The 12,483-nt window shown below is 38.0% G+C and overlaps 1 protein-coding gene across 3 annotated transcripts in view; it reads left to right on the plus strand.

Annotated features, from left to right (window-relative positions):
- Positions 1–11,870, plus strand: part of LOC116848043 — a 35,474-nt gene extending 23,604 nt beyond the window's left edge. For all 3 annotated transcript variants that reach the window (XM_032823770.1, XM_032823769.1, XM_032823768.1), the window contains 2 exons: positions 1,353–1,610; positions 4,766–11,870. In XM_032823770.1, the coding sequence (XP_032679661.1) occupies positions 1,353–1,610; positions 4,766–4,827 (320 nt within the window). In that variant the 3' untranslated portion in view covers positions 4,828–11,870. The remainder of the gene's footprint in view (positions 1–1,352; positions 1,611–4,765) is intronic.
- Positions 11,871–12,483: the final 613 nt, after the last annotated feature.

The raw sequence follows: 12,483 nt of genomic DNA on the forward strand, positions 1-12,483 counted from the left end.
ATATATATATATATATATATATATATATATATATATATATATATATATATATATAACGTACACATGTATACATTATTGTGAAAGTTGAAACATTCATATATTTAAAAACTAAAACAAATCAGAATGTCCAGGTTTAAATACGCGTGTTCGGGAATTGGTGCCTAAAGCGTGGTCTACAATGAGGACTTAAACTTTAAGCTTTAAGTAAGAAATTAACCAATCACAGTTGAGTTATAGAAAAATAATTAATTATAATTGGTCAATTTCTTAAAGCTAAGAAGACCACGCTTAAAGCGGTGTTTACATAGGGAACTTAAGCTATGAGACTTAGAGTTTCTACACAGAAACATTCGTAATGCGTTACGATTAGATTGTTTAATCGCTTGTTACGAATGTTTACCTAACAGTAAACTTATGTCAACACACAAGATCTCAATATAAACGCATTTAAACTAGTGTACATCAGACGTATAAGTACGTTTATGGTTTTCCTTTGTGCGTTGACCCAAATTTACTGTTAGGTACAGACTGAGTTTAAGGCCAGCACTTAACGTAACTTAACTCGTTACGGAAGTTTCTGTATGGAGACCCTTGAACTTTAAGTCGTAAGGAATTGACCAATTACAGTCAAATATGAGGAAAATGATCGATTGTGATTGATCAATTTCTTACGGCTTAAAGTTCAAAGATTAATGCAATTCTAAGCAAATATACGAGTAAATCGTAAAATTGTAAAATAAATCGTAGCTTACGTATCAATCGTCTACTCACACGTTCTTACGTGTCTTACGAGAACAAGTTACGAGCTTTACGATTTTGTCTAGAATTGCAGTATAAAGCGGGGAGCACACACTCTTCCATAAAGACATAATGTACAACGCATGAGAAAATAGATCAATCAGAGTCCTTCATTTTCATCATGGCAATAGAAATGAGAACTCTGATTGGTCAATTTTCTTGTGTATTGTGCATCATGCTTTTATGCAAGAGTGTATGCTCCCCGCTTAAGTCTAAAGTCTGATTTACAATACGCTTTTTGCTTCCTGCTTCTTTCTCTTTCTGACTCAAACCTTAAGCTTTAAGCCAGAAAAAGATAGAAGACAAGAAACAGAAAGCAAAGAGCATATTATAAATCAAGTTTCATGGCTTAAGTTTTCATAGTAGACATTGCTTGATTTGCAACACACTACCGAATCACCTTGCTTAAAGAAATGAGCGTATCGATTCGCGCGGGACATGTGTCGAAGGACCATCGAACGACAATCTCAACAAAGAGAGAGACGCATAGTGAAAAAGAAGTATGACGGTTGGCGAGAGAGCCGAGGACAAAAACAGTTGCCGTCTGTTCGCAGTGCTGAGGATGCTGACACCGAGACGCGCGGGGCCGGTGGGCCCCGAAGAGATCGGGCCCGACGACAAGGGCGTGAGCAACGCGGCGAGCGGTTCGGTCACCCCCGGCGGCTCCTACGAGAGCGGCGACGGCTCGAAGGAGTTCCTGTCAACCGGAAGGACCGGCAGGAGGAACGCACTACCGAATATCCTTGGCCGACACGCCGAGACCGGTCTGTCCGACCTGCCGGATCGGTTCGATGCGTTGTCCACTCACTCAGGTGCTGATCCATAAGTGTACGCAACTGCTTCACTGCCGCCGTTCACCGCCGTTCACCGCGCTCGCGGCGGGGGGTCCTTGAGATTTTCCTCGTGATCCCTCTGATTTGTATCGCGTACCGCTTGTTTCTTTTTATGTGCTACTAATTTCGCTCACGGCCGAAACGAGGAAGAGTCGCGGATCCAGAAAGTTTACAAGTTCAGTTGCGCGAGATATCTCCTATTGAATCTTTACGCTGCGAAAAAAGAGAGCGGTTGAATTAATGAGACTTTGCTTGAACGCAAAATTCGTTCGAGCAAATGTTTAGTCGATTGAATTATATTGATCCCGTATAGAAATTTTTTAGTATTTCCTCAAATGCACAGTTTATATTCTAATCAGAATGTTCAATCTTGTCCTAAAATAGATTATTTTACACACTACCAATTGGGAGTTCCATTCTTGTCCTAAACATGAGTCCTCTGTCCAGAATTGTAACAGAAATATTAAGGAAACTCGAACTTTTATAAGTATTTTCTGCATCAGTTTTATCAATACAATAAAAACAATAAACAAATATTTTCTCTGGCTTACATTATTCCATGTCAAAACATAAAATAATACATATATACATATATACATTTCAAAGTAATTGCTTTGCTTTCAAATTTTTTTCAAATCTTTACGCTGCGAAAAAAGAGAGCGGTTGAATTAATGAGACTTTGCTTGAACGCAAAATTCGTTCGAGCAAATGTTTAGTCGATTGAATTATATTGATCCCGTATAGAAATTTTTTAGTATTTCCTCAAATGCACAGTTTATATTCTAATCAGAATGTTCAATCTTGTCCTAAAATAGATTATTTTACACACTACCAATTGGGAGTTCCATTCTTGTCCTAAACATGAGTCCTCTGTCCAGAATTGTAACAGAAATATTAAGGAAACTCGAACTTTTATAAGTATTTTCTGCATCAGTTTTATCAATACAATAAAAACAATAAACAAATATTTTCTCTGGCTTACATTATTCCATGTCAAAACATAAAATAATACATATATACATATATACATTTCAAAGTAATTGCTTTGCTTTCAAATTTTTTTATCAAAATTAAAAGAAGGGAGAGATTGTTTTCATGAGTTTTATAATATAATTAAATCAAATAAAAGTTACGAGCTGCTTTAGCGCTATTCAGAGTGCACCACGTGGAGATACATCTCGCTTAGTATCCTTTTGTTTGATGCTAAGCAGGCTATACCTCTACGTGGTGCAATTTCAACATAAAAATGACGATAACTCGAATACAACGCATTTTTGGATCTGTTTATATCAACTTTTTTTCTTGTTTTTGAGTCCTTAATCACTTCCTGTGTGATTGATCTTCACTTTTGAAACACTTTTATAAATATATATATATATATATATATATATATATATATATATATATATATATATATATATATATATATATATATATTTTTTTTTTATTAAAAATTTTTATATTAAAATGGAGATGTATTATTTTATTTTAAATATTCATTTATTTTATATGAATTCTTTGGCCAAAATATTTGAAACTTACATTTTAAGTATTTACTTTTTACGAGTATGTATGTCTGTATATATACTTGTAACGAGTAAATGTGTATTTCATATATTTTGCTCAATTTTATTTTAAAATATAAGCCAGAAAAAATCTCTTGGAAAACGTTGGGGATGACCAAATAGGATCTGTCTAGGTGTTTCCCACTTAGATTCGCATATTTAAAAAATTATACTTCTAATCAGACTCTCTGCATAGATTTCCTATCTAAAACTTATAATTATAGGAAATCAGGCTAGATGCCAATTAGATCCCAAAATATTTTTTATGCGAGTTGTTGCAATGAGTTATCAACTGATTTGATGATTGTGATTTGATCAAATATATAAACGCAACTTTTTGCTGCACTGATGCGTAATTCGTTCAATATTATTTCTTTGAGAGCGAGTGACCGTCAGTTTTGTTGATCCAACTGCTTTTTTCTCAGTGTATGCATTGAGTATTCTCAGTGTATTCAGAGATACTGAAAAACAAATTCTGTTAAAATTGAATAGCCAGCAGCGTCGTGTTTGGAATAAATCTTCTCGATTCGATAGCAATATTCAAGCTAATGCACTCTCTTAAAGTGAATCAGTGAAATATCATTGAAAGTCGTAAATATACATTGATTTGCAGCTATAAGTACAGCACTGAAACTGCTCAATACTATACTTATAACTGATATCAGTGACTACTATTCACTGTATTCACTTATTCACTTATTCACTTTAAAAGAGGATCATATGTTGTTTTAATAACTCGAGTATATCGGTTTCAGTGGCGTTGCCGTTGAATCGAGAAGCTTTATTCCAACTACGCCGTTCCTGCGACCAATTCTATTGATCCAACAGCACTTTTCTTTCTACCGTGCACGGACGATGCGTAGTTAAAAGAGAGACTATTTTTTAACTTCATGTCGCGTGTACGGTTTCTCGCACGCGTGCTAATTCGACGGTGTAAAACCGATTCTCCGCTAGCTCTTCTTCGCAGTATCAACTATCCGCCACCGTCGTAACAATTCTCAATTATTTGCGCGAAAGAAAATTAAAATCATTGCTGTGCTTTGCAAAATTCAGCAAGATTCTTTGTGAATCCCGCGCGTGTCGAATCTTATAATTGGCACACGAAATCACAAAATGTCTGTTAAGTGTTTCGAAGAATATACACGGTGTTTTGAATATTTTCTATCGAATCTCTGCACTGTCAGAGATCGCACGGACGTTGCGTATTTAAAAAAAGGTTTATTTTTTACTGGTGTGATTATGTCAAATTCTTCTCTTTGTATAATTAATACGCGAAATGTCTGCTAAGTGTTTCGACGAATATATGCGGTATTTGCAATATTTTCTATCGAATCTTTGCACTGTCAGAGATCGCATAAACGATGCGTGTTCAGGAAAGAGTTTATTTTTTACCTCTGTATCGTGTGATCGTCACGTTCTTTTTGGTATAATTAACACACGAAATCCGAAATGTCTGTTAAATGTTTCGATGAGTTTGCACTTGGTATATATTGTGACGCTTGCATCTCGGCATTCGCACGCATTGATATGCTCCGCGAGGACAAGAAACACTGGAATTGTTTGTTACAGATCAGTCCAACAACAGCGGGCAGGACCCGAATATACCGGGTACCTCGAAACAGCATGGCTGACATGGTCGTGAGGCTTCGTAGCGAATCTCGCTGTTGCAACACTTGGCCTCTCCTCATCATCGACATCGACGGCGAGGGGGAAACATTTGGCGTTTCTGTGAACGAAGTTCTCGAACGTTCCTTGACTCAACTGTTACACCGACTAGGCGAACGACGTGCCGAACGTATCGTTCCGTCAGCTGCTAGAGAATGCTAGAATTTCAGCAGATTTTTCGGAGATTTAGAGCTAGGACTCGAAGGGAGTCGCATGATCAGGAGACACACGATTGAAGGCCTTGATCGTAGGAGCGCGACGAGTCTGTAATTTAAAAGATTCACTTCGAGTGTGAATTCGCATCTCGAAGATCCACTCGTTTTAGACATGATCTCGTATCCGAAGGAGGCATTGTAAATTACGGATTTATCCCTCCTTCTTATAACAGATCTTTTGCCCAAAAAAAATATAATCTCATTCTTAACGAGATCTTCTTATATATGGCTTCAAGAGAAAAATTTTCTGAAATCAAGAGGAAAATATTCCTTTTGAATAAAAGTATTTCTTCTGAGATCAAAAGGAAAATATTCTAAGCACAATATTCTCCGAGGAATTTCGTCTTTTATCAACACAAGTCTTGTTATTAATAGAGATTTTCTGGAGTAAGAAGGCATTGTGCAATAGATATATTTTTCTTGCTTCACGAAAGGAAAAAAATAATATTTATTATATAGATTTTCGATTAATATAATAGTCCACTTCTTTAGAAAAGAAATATATTTTCGGTAAAAGTTTTTATTTAGAATATGAGATTGCAGGAAATAGCACCTTGCAACTAGAGTTTTTTTATGTTAGAATATTTTTTTTTTTTGGTTTAAGGAGAATTATCTTGAGGCTAATATATAAGAGGATTCCTCTGAGAATAAGATTATATTTTTGCGAGTTCAAGCAGCATACACATACATATATATATATATATATACATACATACAAACGAGAAAGGAAGCAGCAATTTTTGCTTGAGTAAAATCAACCCAAACAGAGAATCACCGAACAGAATTAGTTTCGCCTGATGATAGGTAAATCGCACGGAACATTAGAACGACGTATACATACGTCCTAACTTCTCGCATTGCGAGTGAGACGTGATTTGGTGAGTTTGTACGGACACAACAAAACAGATAAATCTAAGATCAGCCGCAAATTGCGATCTTCTTTCACTTTACTAAACTGATAACTAAAACCCAATGAAGTTTCCGAGTGTATTTTAGATATCGTGTATTTTACATTATACGTATTATATTTTTAATGGATCGTTATTGTGTGCAAAAGAGGCTTCTTTGACAGGAGAAAGAAGACAATTTTCGATGTTTATCTCTTCTTTTTATCTTTTTTAAAGGAGAGCATATATCGTAAATAATGCCCCAGTTTCCAGATTCCACATGAAATCGTATAATTACAATAAAATTAGCACATACCGGCTGTATTTTCCATACAATTTCATCTCGTTTTATTTACCTTTCGCGCGCTGAATACGAAACGTAATTATAAACGGGGACGTTTTACGCGAATCGTTTATCCTTTTGATCATAATTACGAGCGCATATCGCGCGCTCACGTCGCGATTGGTACATGCAGTATTAATTGTTTTACGTAACGCGACCATCGATCGTCTGTATTAATGGGTGCTGCATAGGAAAAGATCCGTAGGGACGGAAAACGTGCCGTGAAAAAGCTCTCGTCGAGCCAGTTTAGGAGCGAGAACTCCGTGCAGCTGTTAATCGATTTCGCAAGTTCCGCCCTACTACGATTAGCGTAGCGACAGAATTTAGCTGTAAACGCTCTTAATAATGAAGAACAACATTGATATCGGCATTATTACTGCAATCTGTATTCATGATATATCGTGAGTATTAATTAAAGTACATGGTGTAGCGTAGAACTTTCTGCCGCGTCCCGCCCGGAAGTCCGTGTGTACTTTGTGACTTTGCAACTCCGACGCGCGGAGTGTCCTGCCGCGACTTTGTTTGAGAATTTCCAAAATTGCGACGAACGCGACGGGCCTCGTGACGTGCGGCTCGCCGGAGGAAAAGCCGCTCGGTCACGTCGAGACGTATCCGCCGAGATGTTCCCTTCGGGACGCGTTCCAACGTTCGGTGCGGCACCCCGTGTGCTCGCGTCTCTTCCTCGACGAATTTAGCCGCAGAGAAAGACTTAAGGAGTTTATTCACCGGATATATATTTATATACAGAGAGCCGCCAAAGAACGTGCATTCAGTGACGTTATTCAAGATAGTTACTTGCGAATTCAGCATTTGCGTCGGACAGAATTTCGTTCTCATACGTTTACTTCACTATCTAAATAATAAATTGGTTAATAAGTTTAAAGATACTCTTAACTTAATAATAATAAGTTAATTCGAGAGTAATTTCACGATACTACCTCGCCACGTTTCGGTACAACGCTCAAAGCACAAAACAGTAGTTTCCTGGCCTAGAATCGACCAAAAACGGTGTAGTGAATATTATTCTTTGTTTTATTTCGCGCATTTCCTAATATTACATACATTTGGAACGGTAAACTTTCTAATTTGAACAATATCATTTTTTACGAAATTACACAATGATAGTTATCAGTATTGATTCTACCGTAAGATTGTATGTGCAAGATATTGCGACACATTCAGTATTAAATTTCTCAGGAATGGTGCAGACAAATCGCATGAAACTACGAGATATGTTTTATTGCGATTAATATTACGTGAAATTTTTATATAATTTTGGTGAATAAACTTCTTAACAGCAGAGAGAATTTCCGCGTATGATATTCGATATTCAAGGCTTGATATAGTGGCTTCTCTCAGCTCGACATGAATTCTCGACTGATTGCGATATTCGGCGTGCGAGTCGCGGCGGTATCAAGCGTATTACGAGCGAGATTAATTGGCTATATATATGTAACAATAATCCAATCTACTAAAACATAAATTTTGAGTTCTTCTTACCAACGCGATATTCGTCTTTCTACGTAAAACAAGGAAGATCCAAACCTTATTGGTACCTATAATTAATTGCAAAAGTTATTTTCTATTAATTCATTTTTTATTAGTTGAGTCTTAATTCTTTTTTTAAAGGTCAAATTTGTTTCAGTAAAACTGTCAAAGAGAAACTTAACCATACTTGAATTTTTGAACGATCACGAAGAACTTTAGTGCTACCCATAATTTTTAAATCATGTACCAAATTTTCATCTTTACTTTACGAAACGTACTTCATGTGATTTGGATCATCTTTGCATAACTGCGGCGAATTCATGAAATAATCTTTTTCTATTTCACGTTCTGCCGCGGTGTCCGCTGCAAAATCACTTGTTACATTAAATTACGAGAAGCACAGCACGTCCCGACGTAATAATTCCATTAATGTTACGCAATTACTTCGAGCAACTCGTTACCGCCTAACAATGCTCCCTCCTCATTAACGTTACCGCGACGTGCAAAGTAACGGGCCGTTTGTTTTTAATGACCGAAACGGCTATCAGATCTTTGTACAGAGATGGAATTGAGAGCGACTCGCGCAACATGGTTGATGTGTACATAGAGAAAGAGAGAGAGAGATAAACTTATGGGCGACGCATTCGCATTCGCGAGCTCGTCGCTCCGGCCGATCGCGGCGTCGTCTTGGATCTCCGCGAGCGCGGGTATGACTAGTTAATTAAGTTAACGAATAAGGTAGCGTTTAATGATCAAGTCTGTACATACACATCGCATTGCGGCGCAGTGCGTCACGCGATCACACGGCTCCGTATTCCGGACGTGTGTCTGGAGGCTAAACGTACGCATCGTCTGAATTCGCATTGATCGTGTCGGATGCACGAGGGAGTTCGTGGATCGCGTTTACGAGAATGCTAAATACCGACATAATACGGTTTCATAGTTTGTGCTATTCAGTCGTACCGAACTGCAAATGCTCTACAGAGTGAAAGTACAAACGCCACTGTGTGGGCGCACTGAGGACCAAAAGTGGTTGAGTTAATGGGATTTCGCTTGGACGAATTTTGTTCGTTCAAGCGAACGCTTTTAGTCGACTGAGCGAATTGTACAGTTGCTGTGACGAGTTATCGATTGGTTCAATGATTGCGATTTGGCCGATTGTCGCGCCAACGCGTAATTCGTACGATATTTCTTTGAAGGCGAGTAACCGCCGATTTTGTCGATCCAACTGCTCCTTCTTTCTCAACGAGGAAATGTTGTATCAAGATAAAAAGAATTTTTTCTACTTAAAAGATCTCTTATTGTTCCCGATACAATATTTCATGCCTTTCATTTGACAACTTGTATCTTCACTCTAGAAGATTTGCAATTCTACGCGAGCAAAACAGTGCAGACTACAAAACTGCATTATGTCGGCAAATCCAAGTGTGTTATTTTAGCCGAATCTCTTCTTACATATTCTTTACCGTTTTAAGTTACGTCGTTCAACAAGTGTGGGTGTATTAAATTATAACTTACGTCTTGGACGTGTGTGTTAAGAAACGTGACTTAAAGCAAAACTTACGAAAGATGTAAAAAGAGCTCGTGTCAAATTACACGCTGATGCGAAAGATAACACACTAGGATGCACACAGTGGATCCAGCACTCCTTAACGCGTTAGTACACTGAGAGAAATTATCCCATAAAAAACTAACAAACGGATATTTCCGAATAAATTTCGATAAATTTTTATATCTGATTAGGATATCCGATTAAATATTTCCGATCATTATTTCATCAGATAAACCGATGAAAAAGTTATGAACCGATATTTCTCATCGGATGTTTCCTGATCGGATACAAAAATTTGTCGGTATTTTGATCGAAAACACCCGTTTGTTAATTTTTTATATAATTAATCTAGAGATATAGAGGATAATTCCTCTCAGTATGGACACGCGACGGGAATATCGGGCGCCGCGAGGCTATTCACGAGAAATTACGCGTTTTTGGACTCGAATCTACCGACACATCGGTGAAACGTCGCGTCTGTATATTTTAATACGAGGACGTTTATCCTTATACCTTTTTGCAATCTGAATTATCGCGACTCTTCGAAGAAGTAAATGTTACGACTATGGTACTGCAGGCCATCTTCCTCTCGATCGATGCGTCGGGAACGGTATTAAGCTTCAGCCACGCTTGTCGCCGAATTAAGCGCGAGTAGGTGGTTTATTCGGTTGCCACAATTTTTCAAGATGCCGCAAGAGCCGTCTGAATGATGCCTTAAGGACTTTCTAGTTTTCCAGATGTCTTTTAGGCACTCGTGTTGTCCGAGCAATCTGGTCGACAATCGCCAAGCGCCCGCGTTCGCCTGCGCATCGACCATAGTCGACTTCAGATACGCTATTTCGAGCGTGCATTTTATTTACAATAAAATACTATTTTACAAGCGCGATATTATTTTGCAACTCCCTTCTTACTCCCCGCAAAAATAAATATTTACGCGATCTCGTGGCTCGGCGTATCACGCGAAGACAAAGCGCTTCCTTGCGCATCGTTGAACATCGCTCCGCGGCGAATTTCGGAAGGGTTTACAAATGCATTTTCCGCGATCGAGTCGTTTCCGACGTGTCGATTTCGTACCGAAACTCGAGCGGTCCACTGGAAATACTAGTTATTAACAGGACGGAATATATGTGGTGTATTGTAAATAATTCATTCGATTTCACTCGATTATAAATGCAACAATTTGGAATCGCCTCCCCTCCCCCGTCGTCGCGAAGAGGAATATTCGAGCGCAAACAGCGGCGACATATGAATGATATAATGTAAATCTAGCAGTATATCTATGCGCATATGGAGAGAATTTTATGATAGAAATTGCTATAGAGAATTTGGTAACTAAGGAACGGATCGACATTCCACAATAATTGACTTTCGCATCCTTTCATTTCATACGTGCTATTTATATTTTAAAAATTAAAATGTGCTACTAAAAAATTCACTTTGTTTTCAGTACGAAATGTACTACACTCAGAAAAAAATACATGGAAATTTATTCATTATACATGGGAATTTATATGAGATATAAAGTCTGTTCGCAGAAATAAACTTTATATTCCGAACAAATGTATTTTCAAGAATTCCTTCCTTAACATATATTCCTCAACAAGACAGATCTTACTGACAGTCTGTTCCTGCACTACTAGAAACTTAGTAAAATTGTGAAAAGGGTTTATATGAAAAAAAAAAAATTATAAAATTCTCTCTATATATTTTGACGAAATTGACGGAAGAAGAGGGAATACGTGCGACGTAGACGACGTTCTCGTCGCTCCTTGCGATTTCGGCCGCGTTATCGAACAAGGCTAAGTTCCCCGATAAGGATAGCCGGTGACGCGTGTGATAAGCAACGACTGATATTGATCTCCATCGAGAGACGTCTGTGTTGCGCTGTTGTCTGATCAAACGCCTAGCTTAAGACGTCGACGTCGCGTCGTTTCTTCGCGTTCTCTCGCGACAGAGGACTCGAGCGTCGATAATATGTTTTTTCATACCTGCGTACCTGTTTTTCATAGTCAATAACGGTGATGATGATGCTTTCGAGAGAGGAAGAAAAAGATCGTCGCTGTCGCAGACAGGCTTCATAGATGATCTAAGAAGTAGATGCGATTCTTGTTCGCGCACGACAGCCGTCGATTGTAGCGGATCTCGCGACGCGATTGTTTCCGAATACAACACATACACACACATACACATGCTCGGCGTGTGTCCGAGGCGAAAGAGCAAGAGAAAGCGAGACGGTGACAGTGATGGAGAACGAATGAGGTACGCCTACGCTCCTACCCTCCGCGAGAGCGCGGATGCACGCGCTCGATAAGCGCTGATAAACGGTCTATGATACGATACGATTATCGTGAAAACCATAATAGGATTTGATCGATACGAAAGTGCCGGTCGCGCATCCCCATGGCCTTTGTTTGCGCAGCAGTAACTCTTAAGGACTCATGCGTGCACGGCGATGATCGACACGAATTGTGAAACGATGTACGTTACTTCTACTTGTGAGAACACAATACAATCTCGATTCGTACAAATTTCTTACGTTACATCCCGCCTTATCCTGACTGCACTGAAGAAAAACGTTAAAAATATAAAGAAAAACGTTTATCTTTTTTTTTCGGTAGGTACTCTGACAACGTATTCACTTCAATCTGAATTATTTTATTTAAATCGAATAAAGAGTTTCTTTGATCAGTGGCTGAAGTTTTAGGAAAATATATATCTTCTTGTTTCGCAAATATTTTACTTTAATATAAAGAGAATATTATAGTTTCTTTTTTCCATTTTTATTTTTTTTTTTATTTTATTAGTGTTTTTTTCATAGTTCAGAAATAAATTCTGTAAGGTATCTACTCTGTCTTGCTAGAGAACACAGTTTTTCGTTTTTCGTTGCATAGCAGATTTTGCTAGAGGCACGTAACAGGTATTTTAACAGCACATTTTACAATTTCTAAAATACAAGTATTACATATATGAATTAAAGGAGTAGTAAATTACTGTGGAATGTCAATCTACTCCTCGCTTACAAAATCCTGCAGTAATTTTTACCATAAAATTCTCGCGTGCGTGAAGTTGGCACCTCATTTTTTAGCAACGCAAGTTTTGACATGAGTTCCATTTGCACCCACAATAGTTCTATAGTT

Source organism: Odontomachus brunneus, unplaced genomic scaffold (assembly GCF_010583005.1).
Source record: "Odontomachus brunneus isolate Ranch 3 - 2012 unplaced genomic scaffold, Obru_v1 Obru_scaffold_088, whole genome shotgun sequence".
Lineage (NCBI taxonomy): Eukaryota > Metazoa > Arthropoda > Insecta > Hymenoptera > Formicidae > Odontomachus > Odontomachus brunneus.